The sequence below is a fragment of the Phyllobates terribilis genome, unplaced genomic scaffold (assembly GCF_046119375.1).
Source record: "Phyllobates terribilis strain yellow unplaced genomic scaffold, ASM4611937v1 Scaffold_9__5_contigs__length_417890890, whole genome shotgun sequence".
NCBI classification, from domain to species: domain Eukaryota; kingdom Metazoa; phylum Chordata; class Amphibia; order Anura; family Dendrobatidae; genus Phyllobates; species Phyllobates terribilis.
Window position 1 is genome coordinate 20579042 of NW_027362769.1, and position 22259 is coordinate 20601300.

The window sequence follows — 22259 nt, forward strand, 5'->3', positions numbered from 1 at the left end:
CCAACGGGCATTGCATTTCCTCCTAATTTTAGTCAGTTTTTGCTTTTCAATGCAGAGGTGAAAACTAAGGGAGACCCACTCCCCAATAATAGGTAGAAGCGTTTTAGTATGCTGTAATCCACGTCTGTTTCAAGGGGCATTGCAGTTCCTCATAATTTTTGGAAAGCCTTCCATTCACTGCTTAGGCCAACAGTGTACAGGAGACCCAGTTGCTATAAATGGAAAAAACTGTTTATTTAAGGTCCTCTGACCTCCATGTCATTTCCATGGGGCATTGGAGTGCCTCGAAATTTTTGGAAAGCATTGCACTCACTGTATGCCCTATAACTGTGTAGCCGAACCGCTCCTTTTGTTATAGAAACATATCCTACAAGACATATTTGGTTGACTGGCTTGATATTGATGTGAATGGTCCCTGTTCCTCCTGCTCTTTCTCCTTTGCCACCACCTCATCCATCATTTATCTTCTGAAGCTTTGTTTTAACGGGAGTCATAGAACTGGGATAGTAGCAGGAAAACATCCAGCAATCCTAGGAGGAGGTAGGATATGCGCCAAAACGCTGACCACCTCAGGCCTAGCCGCTACTACATACATGCGCTTGCATTCCAAGAAAACAAAGCAGATGCTAACTTCTATCATCATCATCATGCTTCTCACCTTGGCACTCTCAACTCCCCTGATGGAGAAGCCAGGGCTCACTGGAGGAGTCTGGTTCTTTTGTTGGGCTCGTCCAATTCTGCCCTAAAGCAGGCCAGGCTAAGAAAAGTGTGTGGGGGGAAGTTGACAGGAGAAATAGGGGCGGCTGGCGACCGTGTATGGACACCAGGCTGCCCCCAGGCGCCTGGGGTCCGTGTGCGGACACCCGGCCGCGGAGCGGCTGGGGACCGAGTATGGACACCCGGCCGCCCCCTGGTGGCTGGGGACCAAGTGTGGACACCCGGCCGCCGGGTGGCTGGGGACCAACGCAGCCATGACGTGGTGGCCAGATTCGGCCTCCAAATGCCTAAAAGGCCCCATTTCAAGTGCAAGCAAGCAGTATGGTATTGCAGCCTGGGGGTGGGTGGGTGGCAGGCTGCATACTTGTGCTTGCATTGCAAGGAATTGGAGAGGTACAATTGAACACTGCCCTGGGACAAGGACTTGAATGGGGATAGTTGGAAATCTGCAACGACAGGTGCAGGGTGGGAGGCATCTTCGCATGTACCATGAACAGGGGTTTGGCATGCACACACTACAGCGGAATAGGCGGTCCTTCCCACTAAATGCACTGGGGAGGGCACAGGTAATGGTTTGGTATGCGCGCTTAATCTTATGTATAAGGCACACAGGGACAAATAGGGGCGGCTGGGGACTGAGTATGGATACCTCGCTGCCGAAGCTGCCATGAGGTAGTGGCCAGCTTCGGCCTCCTCCAAACTAAAAGGCCCCATTTCAAGTGCAAGCTAGCAGTATGGTATTGCAGCCTGGGGGTGGGTGGGTGGCAGGCTGCATACTTGCGCTTGCATTGCAAGGAATGGGAGAGGTACTATTGAACACTGCCCTGGGACAAGGAATTGAACGGGGATAGTTGCAAGTCTGCAACGACAGGTGCAGGGTGGGAGGCATCTTCGCATGTACCATGAATAGGGGTTTGGCATGCACACACTACAGCGGAATAGGCTGTCCTTCCCATTAAATGCACTGGGGAGGGCACAGGTAATGTTTTGGTATGCGCGCTTAATCTTATGTATAAGGCACACCGGGACAAATAGGGGTGGCTGGGGACTGAGTATGGATACCTCGCTGCCAATGCAGCCATGAGGTAGTGGCCAGCTTCTTCCTCCTCCAAACTAAAAGGCCCCATTTCAAGTGCAAGCTAGCTGTATGGTATTGCAGCCTGGAGGTGGGTGGCAGGCTGAACATTTACGCTTGCATTCCAAGAAAACAAAGCAGATGCTAACTTCTATCATCATCATCATGCTCCTCACATTGGCACTCTCAACTCCCCTGATGGAGAAGCCAGGGCCTACCGGAGGAGTCTGGTTCTCTGCTGGGCTCGTCCAATGCTGCCCTAAAGCAGGCCAGGCTAAGAAAAGTGTGTGGGAAGTTGACAGGAGAAATAGGGGCGGCTGGGGACCGTTTATGGACACCCGGCCGCCCCCAGGTGGCTGGGAACCGTGTGTGGACACCCGGCCGCCGGGCGGCTGGGGACTGAGTATGGATACCTCGCTGCCGAAGCTGCCATGAGGTAGTGGACAGCTTCGGCCTCCTCCAAACTAAAAGGCCCCATTTCAAGTGCAAGCTAGCAGTATGGTATTGTAGCCTGGGGGTGGGTGGGTGGCAGGCTGCACACTTACGCTTGCATTCCAAGAAAACAAAGCAGATGCTAACCTAACTTCTATCATCATCATCATGCTCCTCACCTTGGCACTATCAACTCCCCTGATGGAGAAGCCAGGGCCCACCGGAGGAGTCTGGTTCTCTGGTGGGCTCGTCCAATGCTGCCCTAAAGCAGGCCGGGCTAAGAAAAGCGTGTGGGGGGAAGTTGACAGGAGAAATAGGGGCGGCTGGGGACCGTTTATGGACACCCGGCTGCCCCCAGGCGGCTGGAGACCGTGTGTGGACACCCGGCCGCGGGGCGGCTGGGGACCGAGTGTGGACACCCGGTCGCCGGGTGGCTGGGGACTGAGTATGGATACATACCAGGCCGCCAACGCAGCCATGACGTGGTGGCCAGATTCCGCCTCCACATGCCTAAAAGGCCCAATTTCAAGTGCAAGCAAGCAGTATGGTATTGCAGCCTGGGGGTGCGTGGGTGGCAGGCTGCATACTTGCGCTTGCATTGCAAGGAATGGGGGAGGTACAATTGAACACTGCTCTGGGAGAAGGACTTGCATGGGGATAGTTGCAAGTCTGCATCTTCTGATGCGGCAAGGATTACTTCTGATGGGCACACATTTAGGCAGTGACCTGGGTGTCAGAGATGCTTCCAGGGGTCTTCCCCATGCTGTTCCCATGTCTTTTCAGCACTGTATGCATGTGTCACACAGCTCATGGCCAGATAAGGTTGTAAAATGTTAAAATGACATGCATTTGTCACGGTTGAAAGCAATACAAAAGTGCAAAAACGCATAAAAAATGCTACTTGTGAACATAGCCCAAGGTGTGGAGGAGTATTTTTTTTTTTTTTTGGTTATTTGTTTTACCTTATACACAAGTCTTTACCCTGGAAAGGAACATGCTTAACATATTTCACAGGAAAGCAGTTTCAGCTTCGTTTTTGAACATTTTATTGTGAGCCCTTAAAAGTGGCTTAATACCTCTGACCACGTTGTTGACAACAGTGACCTGGGGGTCAGAAATGCTTCCTGGGGCGATCCCCATGCTGTCACCCTGTCATTTGAGCACTGTCACTATCATTTTGGGCACTTGTTAGGCTTTTAAAAGACTGCCGGGGGTGCTGCCGCAAAAATGCTCGGGTCTCCCATAGACTAACATTGGGCTCGTTGCTCGGGTCGAGCACCCGAGTATCACGGCGAGCTCGGCCTGAGCATCGAGCACCCAAGCATTTTAGTGCTCGCTCAACACTAATAAATACTTGTCACACAGTAGGGATAAGTCTGGGTTTATATCATGTTTGGGCCACTCGTTCATGACTCCATAGTTGCATCCATCTAAAGCCCTGAAAAATGTGATCCAGACAGAGTCATTCACTATAATTACCCAGATCGAGTAACTCTGTGCTCCACTCGGTCTCCATTCTGGCAAGGACTGAATTAATCTGAATCATTATAGTGAATGGATGAGTATGGGGCTGTGTCTGATTCTCGTTTTGCGAACAAAGCTGAAGGATAATACACACAGTACAGGGATAATAAACACTAATGTCAGCGTAAGAGAAGAAACTACAAATCCATTGAGCCCCCTCAAAATCTAGGGCCCATGTTCTTCTACAGCCTTCATCCCCTATTGTTATTGTGGTTAGAATATCTAGTCTTATTCATTGGAATTTGTGAGCAGGTTTTTGCTATGTCATTTGAGGACAGAATGAGGTAACAGCTGAGACACAGAATTCAGTAATGTGTCACTTACTGGGCTGTGTGTTTCCATACAATGAAGGTTTTATCACCAGGAGATTATCACTGTCAGGACTGGTCCTCATGTGAGCAGTGGTCCGTCCACCCCCTCTTCTCATAAGTAGCTTACTGTTTATATAGAATGCACACAGAAAACTTTAGTGTGGGCGGGGTTAGCTCTTTCAGCTCTGCTAAATGCTATATATAAGAACTTTGCTTTACAATTGCTGCACCCAGTAAACAAAGTGATACATCACTGGAATCAGGGTCTCTTTTCCTGCATCATGCTTCTTTCAGATGAGGTAGCAAAATCATGGTGACAGATTCCCTTTAAAAAATATCTTCAAGATCGTTTTCACTATCACACAATTAACTGATATATTTTTTCTTGTTTAGCACGTTGGCATTAAACCATCATAAATACCCAAATCGGATGGAAAGAGAAGCTATGATTTTATCTTCCTTTGCCGGAATTCTAATGGTAAGAAGTCGGATACTACTATATGCATCTAGCAATAAGACATAGCTGTCATTGTGCAATATACACTTGTGGGTTTTAGTTACCCTTTTTATGTTGCTTAAGGGTATGTGCACACGATGCAGAAATGAAGCAGAAAATTTCTGCATCATTTCTGCATCTCCCTGGCAGAAAAAACGCATGCAGATTGTGCATGCGTTTTTCCTGCGGAATACATGCGGATTTACATGCGTTTCCACATGCGTTTCCGCATGTGGATTGACAAGCGCTTTCCAGGCGATTTTAGCATCACCTGGAAAGTGCTTGACAACTAGGTCACACTATATAAATACATGCAAACAGCATGGATTTATATAGTGTAACCCGAGAGAGTGTATATACTTACCTCCGATGGCCCGCGCTGTCCTGCTCAATCCGTTCTCCCTCTCCGGCAACTTTGAATTGAAAGACCTGCCGACGTCAGCGTCACGTGACCCGTCACATGACTCTGACGTCAGCGCAGGTCCTACAACTCACTGCAAGTGCCGGGAACCAAGAAGGAGCGGTGCGCGGGCCGACAGATGGTAAGTATATATATATTTTTTATTTTATTCTTGTTTTACAGCTTTTTGAATGGTACCTGGGTGTGGATGAGACTCTCCTCTCCTCCACACCCGGGTACCATCCGCACATTAGAACGCACCAATTACGCAAGTACAGATGCAGTCTTGCGGAATTGGAGCGTTGTAATGCAAGTCAATGGCGGTGAAAACGCCGCGTTTACGCAAAATGAAATGACATGCTGCGGATTTTTGAGCGCAGCGTTTACGCTGCGGAAAAATCCACATCATGGGCACAGCACATGCGGATTTCAATTGGGGAACATTGCTGCCCTTCTACCATGCGTTTTTAATGCGTTTCCGCGGCGTTTACGCAACTGCAAAAACGCAGCGGAAACGCATTAAATATGCATCGTGTGAACTCAGCCTAAAGGTGTTTGTCTAATGTTCTTAAACGGTTAGAATTGCAAAGCGCTTGTAAAAAGAAGTAACTTTGCAATATAAGGGTATGTGCATAAGTTGAGTATTTAGATGCACCATTTCTACATCTCTTGGCAGGAAAAATACAACAGCAAAAACATTTATTTTTAAAGCGTTTTCAATGCATTTTGAATGTGCTTTTTCACGTGCATTTTTCTGGCGTATTTGGATAGCAATGAATACTGCAGAGATAGATAATAGATAACAGATATAGAGATAGATGTAGACAGACATATAATTGCACAACCCTTTCGACATATAAAATTGCACAGCTTTTTATGATTAAATAAATAAATAAATAAAAAAACGTGAAGTTCCTCCACTTTAGTAAAAAAAAATCTCACGCAGGTCCACCATGGTCCACCGAATCCGACGTAGTCCATTTAATGGAAACCTGGAAAGAACATACACACAAAACATAGAGAAATAAAACAAAGACACTTTCCCTCGTTCACCACTTTATTAAATAAAAAAAATATGCCACTCAGGTCCGAAGTAGTCCAAGCAAATCCAGCGAATCCTCTGTACAAAGACTATGGAGCCTCCTCTATTTGTCTGTCTATATGTCTGTCTATTTAGATCTATTATTTATCTCTATCTCTTATCTATCTCTATTGATCCAACAGAAAAAAAGAGACTCTCTTCTCCAATAATGAAAATCCTTTATTGGTACATCAATTCATAGGAGTACACATATTAAAACCATTTAAAAAGAAAAAAAAGGGAATGTGTGGGATGCAGAAAACAGACACAGGGTACAATGTGAAAACATTGTTTTCAATGGTAACTTGAATTTACAACAAAATACGATCCATATATACCTGAAGACCTCGGAGTCAAACCACCACATTGGTTGTAAATATAAGATGGAAAATTTAAAAACACGCAGAATATAAATAACATTTAAATAATGGATGGTAGTGTGATGCATAGAGTAAATAGATATACCATGTATATATAAAAAAACTAAACAAAAGAAAGTAAACAGGGTGTGCAATTAATGTTCCAAGGTGTGATGGTATGGGAATCTTATAAAGGAAGAACTAAGCCAGTGCAAACAAATGAGCAGACCAAGGTGCCAACTCAAACAACAACCAAACATAACCATAATATGTTAAATACACCTGTAAACAATGCAGGAGAATAGTTGCCATATGAATTTTCACCCAGGGACACCAAGGGGGAATTTGACTCTCATACTGACACTGAAGCCAAGTTGGTCATGATTATCACTCTGACATGGATCATTTTCGGGCGTGTACGCCTACTGGAGGCCGACATTCCGACGTAGTAAACTGCGTCTGGGTGTCCGTCTCCAGTAGGTGTACGCACCCGAAAATGATGCCCAACAGAGCAGATGTTCACTTTGTTTGCACCATTATAGTCTATGGCAACATTGGCATATACGCCCAAATCCCATTTTGCATAAGCCCTGACGGCCAGGGCTGCCACCAGGAATTTCAGGGCCCCATACTGGCAAAATTTTCTTGCCCCATTGAGACTCCGCCTAGGCTCCAACTCAGCTCCGCTTCCACCCCTCGAACCTTCTACAGTGCCACTGCCCACTCTTGGAAAAACTCCACTTCTGCACCATGTCCTCGCATATTAATAGTTCCCATCAAACACCATAACACATACCTAGCCATGAGATTTTGTTTTGGCAAAAAGCCGCCACCATGACAAGGAGACTCTTTTGGCCGGGCCCTAATCTACTCCAACCTATTTAACATTTCTTTATCTTTTTTTGGTATATTTTTATTTCTTTTAAGGGAATGTGTCACATACATTTTTTTAAATGACCAGTAATACCACATACAAGGGACAAATACCACCACACCATCACCAGACTATATATTACCACCACATAGTGACTGAATATCACAATACTGATCATTAATAAAAAAAAAACAACACAATACTAAGTGCCATTATACAACCCCTGGCAAAAATTATGGAATCACCGGGCTCGGAAGATGTTCATTCAGTTGTTTAATGTTGTTGAAAAAAAGCACATCACAGACATGGCACAAAAAAAAAGTAATTTCAAATGTCAACTTTAGGGCTTTAAGAAACACTAAAAGAAATCAAGTTAAAAAATGTGGTACTCAGTAAGGGTAATTTTTTTCAGACCAAGCAGAGGGAAAAAATTATGGAATCACTCAATTCTGAGGAAAAAATTATGGAATCATGAAAAACAAACACATAAAAGAACACTCCAATACATCACTAGTAGTTTGTTGCACCACCTCTGGCTTTAATAGCAGCTTGCAGTCTCTGAGGCATGGACTTAATGAGTGAAAAACAGTACTCTTCATCAATCTGGTTCCAACTTTCTCTGATTGCTGTTGCCAGATCAGCTTTGCAGGTTGGAGCCTTGTCATGTACCATTTTCTTCAACTTCCACCAAAGATTTTCAATTGGATTGAGATCCGGACTATTTGCAGGCCATGACATTGACCTTATGTGTCTTCTTTCAAGGAATGTTTTCACAGTTTTTGCTCTATGGCAGGATGCATTATCATCTTGAAAAATGATGTCATCATCCCCAAACATCCTTTCAATTGATGGGATAAGAAAACTGTCCAAAATATCAATGTAAACTTGGGCATTTATTGAAGATGTAATGACAGCCATCTCCCCAGTGCCTTTACCTGACATGCAGCCCCATATCATCAATGAATGTGGAAATTTGCATGTTCTCTTCATGCAGTCATCTTTATAAATCTCATTGGAACGGCACCAAACAAAAGTTCCAGCATCATCACCTTGCCCAATGCAGATTCGCGATTTATCACTGAATATGACTTTCATCCAGTCATCCACTGTCCACGATTGCTTTTCCTTAGCCCATTGTAACCTTGTTTTTTTCTGTTAAGGTGTTAATGATGGCTTATGTTTAGCTTTTCTGTATGTAAATCCCATTTCCTTTAGGCGGTTTCTTACAGTTCGGTCACAGACATTAACTCCAGTTTCCTCCCATTCATTCCTCATTTGTTTTGTTATGCATTTCCTGTTTTGGAGACATATTACTTTTCCGGTCTTGAAGCTTTGATGTCTTCCTTGGCCTACCAGTATGTTTGCCTTTAACAACCTTCCCATGTTGTTTGTATTTGGTCCAGATTTTAGACACAGCTGACTGTGAACAACCAACATCTTTTGCAACATTGCATGATGATTTACCTTCTTTTAAGAGTTTGATAATCCTCTCCTTTGTTTCAATTGACATCTCTCGTGTTGGAGCCATGATTCATGTCAGTGCACTTGGTGCAACAGCTCTCCAAGTTGTGGTCACTCCTTTTTAGATGCAGACTAACGAGCAGATCTAATTTGATGCAGGTGTTAGTTTTGGAAATGAAAATTTACAGGGTGATTCCATAATTTTTTCCTCAGAATTGAGTGATTCCATAATTTTTTCCCTCTGCTTGGTCTGAAAAAAATTATCCTTACTGAGTACCACATTTTTAATCTTGATTTCTTTCAGTGTTTCTTAAAGCCCTAAAGTTGCCATTTGAAATGACTTTAGTTTTGTGCCATGTCTGTGATCTGCTTTTTTTCAACAACATTAAACAACTGAATGAACATCCTCAGAGCCCGGTGATGCCATAATTTTTGCCAGGGGTTGTACACAGGAGCTCTGGAGATAGTGTCAGTGTACAGGTAATACAGGGATCACCGGTAACATTATACACAGGAGCTCTGTATATGGTGTCAGTGTAGAGGTAATACAGTGAAAAACAAAGACATTATACACAGGAGCTCTGTATATAGTGTACAGGTAATACAGTGATCACCAGTGACATTACACACAGGAGCTCTGTATACAGTGTCAGTGTACAGGTCACATGGATCACCGGTGATATTGTACACAGAAGTTCTGTATATAGTGTCAGCGTACAGGTAATACAGGGATCACCGGTGACATTATACATAGAAGCTCTGTTTATACTATATAGTGTAAGTGTACAGATAACTCACTAACTCACCAGTGACATCTCTAGTTGAAGATATTCATCTTCGCTTTTCTTCATCCAGTGCAGACCGCCAACACTTCTCCCAGCCAGGACTCATATCTGCAGAAAATAACAGTTATCTAGAGCACATTCCTTAACATCTACACTACACGGCTGAATACAGACGTGCACACACCATTAAAGAAGTTGTCCACTACTTTTACATTGATGCCCTATCCGTTGGATAGGGCATCAATGTATGATTGGCCAGGGTCCCACACGCGGCAGCCCGGCTGATCAGCCGTTATTGGTGCCGGCGGCGGCTCCAAAGTGCTTGCCTGCGGAGCTTGGCCATCCATCTGTAGTGGCCGCCATGGTGTACTGCATATCCGCCTCCCATTCAACTGAATAGGAGGCGAATGTGCAATACACCGCAGCAGCCACTACAACTTGATGGCTGAGCCCCGCAAGTAAGGACTTCCGGCCAGCGGCAGCCGCAGCCGGCACCGATAACAGCTGCTCGGCGGGGGTGCCGCGTGCAGGACCCCGGCCGATTATACATTGATGCTCTATCCTACGGATAGGGCATCAATGTAAAAGTAGTGGACAACCCCTTTAATATATAGTTAGTTATTATGCAACCCATCATTCCAAATATAAATTGTAATCCACTACTGCACCCCTACTAACTGTAAATAGCCACTTTTCCCACCCAATAAATATATAAATTAACTAACACTTGTACACTTTCCCCCAATTCAATACCAGTCACACTCCAGCATCCCCACTCTGTACCTCCCGCTCCCCCAAATCATTCTATTTACATGCTCCCTCCGCCAAAATTCATTATGTCATGATCATATCAACTACTCTCCTCCACATTCAATATATCATTTACTCTACCCCACCCTCAATTTATCATTATTTGCTGCCCATCCCAAAAAATCATCATTTGTTGTCCCCCATCCTCAATTCATCGTCATTTACTGTCCCCCCCCTCAAAATTCATCATTATTTGCTCTCCCCTCCCCCCACTCAATTCATCATTTGCGGACCCTCGCCCCCCTCACTTCATCATTTGCAGTCCCCTTCCCCCTCTTACTTCATCATTTGCAGTTCCTCTACCCCTTCATCATTTGCAGTCTCCCTCCCCTTTATCATTTGCAGTCTCCCTCCCCCTCTTACTTCATAATTTGCAGCCCCCCTCCCCTTCATCATTTGCAGTCTTCCTCCCCCTTCATCATTTGCAGTTCCCCTCCCACTTCATCATTTGCAGTCCCTCCTCTTACTTCATCATTTGTAGTCCCCCTATCCCTTCATCATTTGCAGTCTCCCTCCACTTTATCATTTGCAGTCCCCCTCCCCCTTCATCATTTGAAATTTACCTCCCCTTTATCATTTGCACTCCCCCTAGCCCTCTCACTTGATCATCTGCAGGTCCCCTCCCCTTCTCACTTCATCATTTGCAGGCCCCCTCGCCTTCTCACTTCATCATTTCCAATCCCCTTCTCACTTCATCTTGTGCAGGCCCCCTCCCCTTCTCATTTCATCATGTGCAGGCCCCCTCCCCTTCTCACTTCATCATGTGCAGGCCCCCTCCCCTTCTCGCTTCATCATGTGCAGGCCCCCTCCCCTTCTCACTTCATCATTTGCAGTCCCTATCCCCTCACCCATTTAATTAATTTTATAAAGAAAAAAAAGAATGTTTTTTCATACTTTTCTCACTGACAATCCCCTGCAGACGCAGCTTGGCTCCTGGTGTCCTGGCAACCGCCACTGGCGCGTGTATGCATTGATGTCATCACGTACACACCATCACCTGACCAGAAGTCCAGAGGGAGCTGTAGCTGTGCAGCCGTTCAGCTTTGACGGCCGTGGAGCTCTGGGTGAAAGCTCCTAGCGCTGAGGTGTGCGCCGCCGAAGGCGGCACCCCGGCGCACAGAACTCTATTACATCTTGGGACCAGGTGAACAGAAGCACACGAGTGGGGGGGGGGCCTGACTGGATGCGAGTCTCTCTGATCACCGGGCCCCATACGGCAGTAAGGACAGTAATGCCTTGATGGCGGCCCTGTTGATGGGACCAATAAATGGTGCCAGAACGCAGTGTGAAAGCACCTTAACAATTGTGCAACCTTGCTGCTGGGCTGAGCAGCCAGTCTTCAGAAGTGCACTGCCCCTGGAAACCAGGAAGTTGAGGGAAGATAGGCAGTGTGCTCCTGAAGAAAAGAAGATGAGACAATCCACTTGATAGTTTCTTGGTCTGAAACCTATCAATTCTTTAAATGGATGTCGCTTTATCAGATTTTCTCAATTTTCTCTTACTTTAAGATTAATTACTAGGTTCTTTGTTCACTTATCACTTAGTAGCATGGTTTTATTCTGAAAGTTATTAATTTTACTATTGTGTTATATGACTAATTCTATTACAGAATAGCTTTCCAGTTGAAGCGGTATTTGAAATATATGGAAATAAACATTTAACAGCACGACTACACAACTCATCCAAGGTAGGATTTACAGAGCTCTGAAGATTATTTTATATGTTCTATATATCTACTTAAGTGATCTGTGTTCTCAAATAACCTACAAAGGAATTGTCTAAGGCAGCCAATTAGTTGCATAGTTACATAGGTTAAAAAAAGGACACATATCCAACAAGTTTTAACTGTCTTAGACTTAGAAGTTTGACCTCAACACTAGAAATGAGTGAACCTCTCAAGGTTCAATCCGTTTCTGCTGGGCAAACTTCCCGATGTTCACCGAATGTTTCCGCTGAACGGTTTGTCGAACATACTGAATCCCATTGTATTCAATGGGAGGCAAAACCAAACGCATACACAACACCTTCAAAGGGGCCCAAAAGCTGCCAAAACAGCTCAAATTAGGGGCAGACATAAGGAAAAGTGGCATCAATTGACCCACAGTACAAATAGTATAATTATTGTTTATTATAGCGCCATTTATTCCATGGCGTGGAAAAGGGGTATAGATAGCAAACATCAAGTACAATAATCTAGAACAAAAAAGAGTCACTGACTGGTACAGGAGGAGAGAGGTGCCTGCCCGCGAGGGATGAGTGAGGATACAGTAGGCAAGGGTAGAGCTGGTCAAGTGAAGCGAGGATTACTGCAGGTTGTATGCTTGTCAGAAAAGGTAGGTTTTCAGGTTCCTTCGAAGGTTTCCACGGTAGGCGAGAGTCTGATATGTTGAGGTAGAGAGTTCTAGAGTAGGAGAGATGCACTGGAGAAATTTTGTATGTGATTGTGGGAAGAGGACATAAGAGTGAAATAGAGAAAGATGTCTTGTGAGGATCAGAGGTTGCGTACAGGTAAATACCGGGAGACTAGTCAAAAATGTATGCAGAAGACAGGTTTTGGATGGCTTTGTATGCCAAAGTTAGGGTTTTGGACTGAAGACTCTGAGCAACGGGGAGCCAGTGTAGGGATTGACAGAGGGGAGAAGCAGGAGGATAGCGGGTGACAGGTGGATTAGTCAGCCAGCAGAGTTTAGAATAGATTGGAGGGGTGCAAGAGTGTTAGAAGGGAGGCCACAGAGCAGGAGGTTGCAGTAGTCGAGGCGAGAGATGATGAGGGCATGCACTGATGTTTTTGCAGATTCATGGTTGAGGAATGTACGGATCCCGGAGATGTTTTGGAGTTGGAGTCGGCAGGAAGTGGAAAGGACTTGGATCTCAGGTTTGAAGGAGAGATCAGAGTCAAGCTTGCGGGACTGGGAAGAGTGGGCAGCCTTTGACTTTGATGGATAGGTCAGTTGGGGGGTTGAATGAGATGGTGGAAAGATGATTAATTTGGTTTTATCCTTGTTAGGTTTTAGAAATCTAGCAGAGAAGAAAGATGAAATAGTGGACAGACATTGTGGGATTCTGGTTAGTATGGAGGTGATAGCAGGTCCAGAGAGGTAGATCTGTATGTCATCAGCATAGAGGTGATACTAAAAGCCGTGAGACTCTATGAGCTGTCCCAGGCCGAAGGTGCAGATGGAGAAGAGCAGGGGTCCTAGAACTGAACCTTGGGGGACACGGACACATAGGGGTCGAGGTGAGGAGGTGGTGTGTGAGTGGGAGACATTGAATGTCCTGTCTGTTAGGTATGAGGAGATCCAATAAAGGGCCAAGGCTGTAATTCCAAGAGATCAGAGAGTCTGTAGTGGAATGGTCCACTGTGTAGAAGGCAGATGCCAGGTCCAGGAGGAGGACAAACTAGTGTTGCTAGAATTTCGTGGTTAGTAGGTCATTGGGGACTTTAGACAGGGCAGTTTTAGTGGAATGGTGTGGTCGGAAGCCAGATTGTAAGCGGTCATAGACGGACCAGGAGGAGAGGCGGGAGGACAGTTCAAAATGGACGTGTTGTTCCAGTAGTTTTGAGGTATAGGGGAGAAGTGATATGGGGCGATAGCTGGACACAGAGGATGGGTCAAGGGAGGGATTTTTGAGGATGGGTGTGATCGAGGTATGTTTGAAGCATGAGGCGCAGACACCAGTTGTTAGTGACAGGTTCAAGAGGTGGGTTAGGGCTGGGATGAAGACTGTGGTAAGGTTTGGAATGAGGTGGGACGGGATTGGGTCAAGTTCACAGGTGGTGAGATGTGATTTGGGGAGTAAAGAGAAAAGTTCATCTTCCATGATGGCAGAGAAGCTGGTTTTTGGAGGAGGAGAGTTGAGTAGTTATGAGGAGGGGCTGTGGGGACCTTAAGCAAAAGCTTTGCCTTACATTGTCAATCTTCTGCTTTAAGTATGAGGCAAAATGTTCAGCTGAGATGAGAGGAGAGGGAGGGGAGCTGGTGGACAGAGGAGAGAATTGTATGGAATAGCTGTTTAGGGTTGTGAGACAGAGATGATATGAGAGATGAGAACTAGGTTTGTTTTGCTGCAGTGAGCAATTGCACAGAATGTTGACAACATCTGTTACTGGACGGGCTACTCCACTTTTTTTCTTTGGTAGCCGCACAGCAGTACGCCTTGTAGAAGCGGGCAAGAAAGAGCATGTGCACCAGTTGATGGCAAGCACTGCATCAAGTGGCCTCTCACACACAGTACAGTCCTCAGAGGTGGCACCCCAATTACCCTTGTTCCCCCCCATGTCACAACTCTCCAACCACCCAAATGACTGAGGGGAACCATAGATGGGCTAGTCTGCAGAGCTGTTCACACATTCTATTCCGAGCCATCAGACATCTGCTCCAAAGATTCACAGACTCAAGAGGAGAATAGCATGTGCAGCGATGCCCAAATTTTTTTTCAGTTTGATCTGGGGCCAGACAAAGTAGGGTCCAGCAGAATCCAGACCCTTGTCACCAGACGTTAACCCCTGGGGGTGGAGGTGATCCTGATGAGACTCAGATACTTGAGGCGCATGTAGACTGTACTGTGCTTTCAGAGTAGGAAGAGGAGGAGGTGACTCTCTGGGTGAGGAGTGGGAGAACAGAGAGGATGACAAAGAGGTTGTAGATCCCACTTGGCGTGAACCCGGAGGCATGCAACTGAGTAGCTCAGCAGAGGAAGTGGAGGAGGAGAAAGACAAGGATGCTACGTTGCGCCTTCCCGCACAGACATGGAGTGATGCAACCACAACAAGCACTGCACCCTCAGCAACAACTCTGGCTGTGGCCAGCAGTGGTCACAGGTCTGCAGTTCGCAGGGGTGGCAATGGTTGCCTAGCCTGGGTCTTTTTGGATACCTTAAAGGATGATATAACTCACATTATTTGCCAACTTTGTTAAAAATGACAGTAGAGGCAAAAATTGCAATAATTTGACTACTACATGCAAGAACTGGCACATGCGCGCTCAACATGCGTTAGTCTAGGATGTGTGACCACCTGTGAACTTGATCCAATCCCCAATCCCGTCCCACCTCATTCCAAACCTTACCACAGTCTTCATCCCAACCCTAACCCACCTCTTCAACCTGTCACTGTGCTAAAATGCAGACTAGAGGGCCCCGCAAACCACTGCTGCAGAAACCATGGTTGCTGTGTGCTCACTTTCGCCATTTGCAACCCGTGAGTCGATGGAGGAAGCAAGCTTGAGGATTATCCCGCCACCAACACACTATGACTTGGACCTCATGAAAGAGACCGACCCATGGTGGCCTTCTTGCAGCACTATCTGAACATGATTGTTGCCCGTATTGTTAGGATTAGAAATAATGCTGGCTACTGGGTTGCCACTCTATTCGATCCACGGTACAAGAGTACATTTTGCCATATGCTTCCATCCCCTGGAAAGGGATGTGCCCATGCTGAAATATCAAAACATGCTTATAGACTTCCAACCCCGAGAACGTTGCGTTGTCAATGCAAAAACATTACCAGCCTTGCAGCTCTGGGGTCCTGCATTCCAACCCCACCAAGGACAACATTTGCAAGGAGTTTGTATGTTCTTCCCGTGTCTGCGAGGGTTTCCTCAGGGTACTTCTTTTTCTTCCCACACTCCAAAGACATACTGATAGGAAATTTAGATTGTGAGCCACAATGGGGACAGTGCCACTAATGTCTGTAAATGTCTGTAAATCGCTGTGGAATTAATGGCGCTATATGAGTAAAATAAAATGTAAAAAAAAAAATTCTGCGAGTCGTTTCTACTCCTTTTTAAGACCAGACCATGCACCTGCAGAGTGCAAGGTACCAATGAAAAACTGGAGTTTTAGAGGTTTATAATGAAAATGCAAAAACTTTACTGAATGCATACAAATTGATTAAGAAGTACAAAAAAAGTAAGTAACAGACATGTGTAGGAGGACAAGAATAGGTAATGACAAGTAGCAGCCAGGGCGCCAATGAATCAGGGAGCCTTTGGATGTAACTATACCACTTGGTGCACCTTGTGACTTGTTACCTGGCTGTTTGAAGGTCCTTGCAGCACAATGGTAATATCTTCCCTTAAAAAAGCCAGATACGCTTCATGCAAAACGCGCGTTGGGAAGCGACACAGGCCTAATTTGTTATCCATTGGGTGTCAATCCTCCCCCGGGTAAGCCTTTGAACATTGATGGGCATATTAGGGTTCACAACTTTTAAGCCATATTTTCTCAGGCTTTCTTCTAGTTATTTTGTGCTACTTTTTCCTCTGCATACTATTACTTATGTTGCTTTACCACTCACTGCGTTATGGGGTTTTCTGTAGCCACCTAGTAATCCCTGAGTTTACTTTCATTTGTGGCCATCCCTTAATCCCTGCAAATTCCTACTAGGTATATTTAAGCTCCCTGGTTTATTGGCTCCCTGGCTGCTCCTTGTCATTACCTGTCCTTATCCTACTACACACGTCTGTTACTTTTTTGTACTTTTTAATCAATTTGTATGTATTTAATAAAGTTTTTGGATTTTATTTCTAAACCTCTAAAACTCCAGTTTTTCATTGGTTCCATGTTTCTTGGAATGGTTTCCTAGCAGTGGCACACACCCGGTCTCCGTCCGTGTAGATGTGTCAGCTTTCATTATGTTTTTGTGTCTCTCAATAAGAACAGAGAACAAGTCTGACACATAGTGAATGACTGGAGAAGATGGTGCAGGAGTATCTCAAGCTCAATAACAATGCCTTTGGTAGAGTTTGGACCCTTTTGAATTTTGGCCTGCAAAAATTGAAGAGTGGCCTGAGCTCACCTGACACGCCTTAGAAGTTTTGTCATGGGTGGCAGCCAGCGTTCTCTCAGAATGTGTCTTCGGTGCTGCTGGTGTCTTCATGGATAAGCACATCTGGTTTTCCCCTGTAAGTGTAGACCACCTAGTTTCATCAAGATGAACAAGTCATAGATCTCCAATGACTTTTGCACCCCAGTCACAGACTGGAAAGACTAGGCGATGGTGTACTTTTTAGTGTGCTGCGTAATTGCAGTCTGTGATACCTCTGTCGTGTGTCACGCTAGGTATGGGGAGAACCCAGCGTATAACAACGGGAAAAGGGGAGGGTGCCCTACAACTAGGGAAAGGGAGAGTGGAGACCCCTAAACAGATCTAACGTCAAACCCTGACTCCCCTATAGACCCTAAATAAGTTCTGCACCTAACGCCGAGCAGGAAACCTGGCCCTAGCTGACAATGAGACTAGGCCCTCTGTAGGTAGCGGGAAGGGCGAGCACTAATTCAGCCCCACTACAAACTAAAGTACACACAGGTTAAACAGACAGGGGAATACACTTAGCTCCAAGATGACACCGGAGAAAGCACGGCAACAATCCACAAAGGAACTCCAAGGTAATTCTAGCCGAATACTAGAATCCCAGGCCTGAATAGGTATAACACGCTATCACCAGCAACTCTCTGCGGACCTGAGTGTATTTAAGGACACAGACAGGAAGTGCTGATTAACAGGAGAAAAGTGAGGATACCACAGGGTTCTAACAGGGGTCTAAAGGGAAAGGTATAATCCCCAAGCAAGGTGAAGATCACCGCTGGGTCCTAAAGAGACAGGAATAATAAAAGGATCAGGGAGATGTTTGTAAGGCCAAACGCAGAGACCTTCTACAGCCGGACACTTTATGACTGTCTGTCAATCCTGACACACCCGTGACAGTACCCACTCCCTTCTACGAGTGGTCTCCGGACACTCAGGACCAGGTTTATCTGGATGAGAGACATGGAATGAACGAACCAACCTAGGAGAATTCACCTCCGATGCTGAAACCCACATCCTTTCCTCTGGACCGTAACCCCTCTAGTGCACCAAGTACTAAAGGGAACGACGTTGAAGACAAGAATCCACAATCTTCGATATTTGGGACTCTAAATTGCCATCAACCATGATTGAGGGCGGCGGTAAGGGAAGGACTCAAGAGGTACCACAAACTTCTTGAGCAGAGACCTGTGAAACACATTTTGGATCCTAAGAGCCTGAGGTAACTTCAGACAAAATGCTGCTGAGTTAATGTTGGCGGTTATTTTATAGGGCTCAATAAATCTAGGTCCCAGCTTCCAGGAAGGAACCTTCAACTTGATATTCCTGGTAGAACCTACTCAAAAATATAGACGAACACCATATTTTTAAAAATATTAATTTTATTAATACATGATTAAGAAAAACTAAAAAAATTGAAAAATAAATAGGAGATACCTCAGGGAAAAACAATTACTTTCCCCTAACAATAATAATGGGGTATAGTGTACACCTTACTACAAAAACATATTTAAGTATGTATCACATTGCACAAATGGCATAACAATATACATAGCAACAACCAAGTAATATAATATATATGTAAATAAGTGGTAAGTACCAAATAAATATATAATAAATAGAAGGGCTATAAATATAAATATCAGATAAAAACAGATGTAAACATACAGACAAAAGAATGAATAGATGAATAAATACCATGTAGTCAGGGCTCCAACACCTCCAACGCCGTTTTGCCAGATGGCCTTTCAAGGAGACAACCAAACAAAGTCATTCACACTCAGGTCCGGACTTAGCGATCGTTTCCTGTCAGCCATACGTTTGTATCTGTCTCCCATGATTTTCTAATAATTGTGAACCCCCGCCACACAGAAGAGAGTGACGAAGCAAAACGCTCCACCTTAGGAACACCCGAAACTCCTCCAACACTAATGGTACAAAACTGCGGATGAAAACTGTATGCACCAAAGAAAGGTGACCTGCCAGTAGACTCTTGGTGACGATTGTATATAGTAAACTCGGCTAATGGTAAGTAAGATGCCCAATCCTCCTGGTTGTTGGAGACAAAATACCTAAGGTAAGTCTCCAAATTTTGATTTATGCGCTCAGTCTGTCCATTCAACTGAGCATGAAAGGTAGAAGAAAAAGACAACTGCACCCTCAGTCGAGTACAAAAAGCCTTCCAGAATTTAGAAACCAACTGGGTCCCCTGATCTGACATCACATCGGAAGGAACCCCGTGAAGCTCCACAATCTCATTAATGAATACCTGAGCCAGAGTCTTAGGATTTGGAAGTGCCGGTAATGTGATGAAATGTACCATCTTACTGAACCTATCCACAAACACCAAAACCATAGTCTTTCCTGCAGATGTTGGTAGGTCAGTAATAAAATCTATGGAGAAGTGTGTCCATGGTCTACGAGGAATAGGCAGCGGCAGAAGAGAACCAGACGGACGAGTATACAATGCTTTAGAATGCACACAAATACGGCAAGCAGACTCATGGTTAACCACATCCTGACGCAACCTTGGCCACCAAAATGACAGGATAGGAGGTCCACAGTTGCCTTACTACCTGGATGACCAGCAAGTACAGAGTTGTGATGTTCCCTAATTACTTTACTGTGCAGATTAGTTGGCACAAACAACCTCCCTGAAGGACAGGAGACAGCGGCGTCTCCCTGAGCCTCCAATACCACCCCTTCCAAGTTAGGGTACTAGGCCAAAATGACCACCCCCTTCTGCAAAATAAGGACAGGGTTCTCATTGTCACTACCACCAGGGAAGCTCTGGGACAACGCATCAGCCTTGATGTTTTTAACCCCTGGACGGAAAGTGACAACAAAATTGAACCTAGTGAAAAACAAAGACCATCTAGCCTGCCTAGGGTTGAGACGCTTAGCAGACTGGAGATATGACAGGTTCTCATGGTTCTTGATAACAGTAATAGGATGGACTGCCCCCTCCAACCAATGTCGCCATTCCTCGAAAGCCAATTTAATCGCCAAAAGCTCCCTATTACCCACGTCATCATTTCTCTCGTCCGAAGATGGCTTCTTGGAAAAGAAAGTGCATGGACACCATTTACCAGGGGACAGACCCTGAGATAACACAGCCCCACCTCCGATGCATCAACTTCAAACTGGAAAGGTTGAGATACATCGGGTTAACTGAGTATAGGTGCCATGGCAATACATCTCTTTTAAGAGGAAAAAGCCTGCTGAGGGGTATTCGACCAATTAGAAAAATCCGACCCCTTTTTTGTAATGTCAGGGAGGGGTTTCACTATTACTGAATAATTTGGGATAAATTTCTGGTAAAAATTAGTAAACCGCAGAAAACGATGCAATGCTTTTAAGTTCTCAAGACGATCCCAATCAAGTATAGCACGGATCTTCTCTGGATTTATCCGAAAACCCGACAGTGACAACAGATACCCCAAAAATTGTGCCTCATGGACAGCGAGAACACATTTCTCCAGTTTGGCATAAAGTTTGTTATCTCTTAAAATGTTTAACATAATCCTGATGTGTCTCTAAATGAAGTGAGCAAATCAAAATATCATCCAAATGGACCACCACAAACCTGCCCACTAAATGGTGGAAAATATAGTTTACAAAATGCTGGAAAACCGCAGTTGCATTGGTAAGACCAAAAGGCATAACCAGACTCTCAAAGTGCCCCTTAGGGGTATTAAAAGCCATTTTCCATTCATCCCCTTCTCTGATTCTAACCAGATTGTAGGCTCCCCTTAAATCCAACTTGGAGAACACTTTAGCTCCCCCAATCTGGTTGAATAAATCCAGAATCAGAGGAGGAGGATATGGATCTCAGATGTTAATTTGATTAAATTCCCAGAAATCTAAACAGGAACAAAGAACCCCATCTTCTCAATGAAGAAGAACCCTGCCACCATGGGTGAAGATGAGGGTCTGATATGTCCCTTCTCCAGACTCTCAGCAATGAAATCTTTCATGGCTTGTCTCTCAGGACCAGAATGATTATACAGTCTGGACTTGGGTGGTTAGCTCCAGGAATCAGATTAATGGGACATTCATACGCACAATGAGAAGGAAAATCCTAATGCCCCTTCTCAGAAAATACATCCTCAAAAACAGACAGAAATACAGGTAAGGTCTCCATAGAGACTGCAGAAAGAGAAGTGCTTAATCAGTTTTCATGACAGTAATCTCCCCATTACACCGGATTGTTTCACAAACCAGAGTAGACCCAGCACAACAGGAGTGGGAAGGCCCTGCAGGACATAACAAGAAATTACTTCATAATGAAAGGGCTCCACCCTCAGTCTTATATCATGTACAATTTGTGTCAGACATCTCTGAGCAAGTGGCGCTGAGTCGATGGCATAAATGGGGATGGGCTTAGTTAATGTACTGCAAGTAAGCCCATGAGTTCTCACAAACACAGCATCAAACATGCTAACTCCAGCTCCACTGTCTAAAAATACAGAAATTTTCTCAGTCCTGCTCTCTAGCACCACTTTTGCCGTCAGGACAAACTGAAAGCTGCAAAACACATCCCCTGATTATCCAACCCACACTACCAAGGGTCAATTGAGTTCCAGATGTTCCTTTTTGCTTAGGAACCGAAGGACAGACCCCAATAAAATGTCCCTTTTTACCCAAAAAAACCACACCTACTTTCTTTTGCCGACTTCAGGGGAAATATGCAACACAGTAGCTCCCCCTAACTGCATGGGTTCCTCCAAATTCATAAGTACAGGTTCACCCCCAGACCGCCCCACAATTGGGTGTTGCCCCGAAAAAGTGGCTCCAGAGTAGGTGGCATCACCCTCTTATCCTGAAAGCGTCTATCTACGTGTATAGCCAATGACATGGCAGCTTCCAATGACCCAGGGGTTTTGTAAACTGCCAAGGCATCCTTCAATCTTTCTGAAAGACCCTGACAAAATTTGCTTCTAAGGATCGGGTCATTCCACTTGGTATCGGTTGCCCACCAACAAAATTCAGAACTATAAGTTTCCGCTGACTGATCTCCCTGCTGAATGTGACGCAGTCTGGATTCAGCCAAGGAGATTCGGTCAGGATCATCATAGACGAGGGCCAGAGCCCTGAAAAATCCTTCAACCGATTGGAGTCAA

The 22259-nt window shown here is 45.0% G+C and overlaps 1 protein-coding gene across 1 annotated transcript in view; it reads left to right on the forward strand.

Annotated features, from left to right (window-relative positions):
• The window catches only part of CUNH2orf80 (chromosome unknown C2orf80 homolog), a 394484-nt gene that overhangs the window by 231245 nt on the left and 140980 nt on the right, over positions 1–22259 (forward strand). Inside the window, exons 5-6 of the mRNA XM_073645572.1 lie at positions 4453–4537; positions 11935–12012. Coding sequence (XP_073501673.1) covers positions 4453–4537; positions 11935–12012 — 163 coding nt within the window. The remainder of the gene's footprint in view (positions 1–4452; positions 4538–11934; positions 12013–22259) is intronic.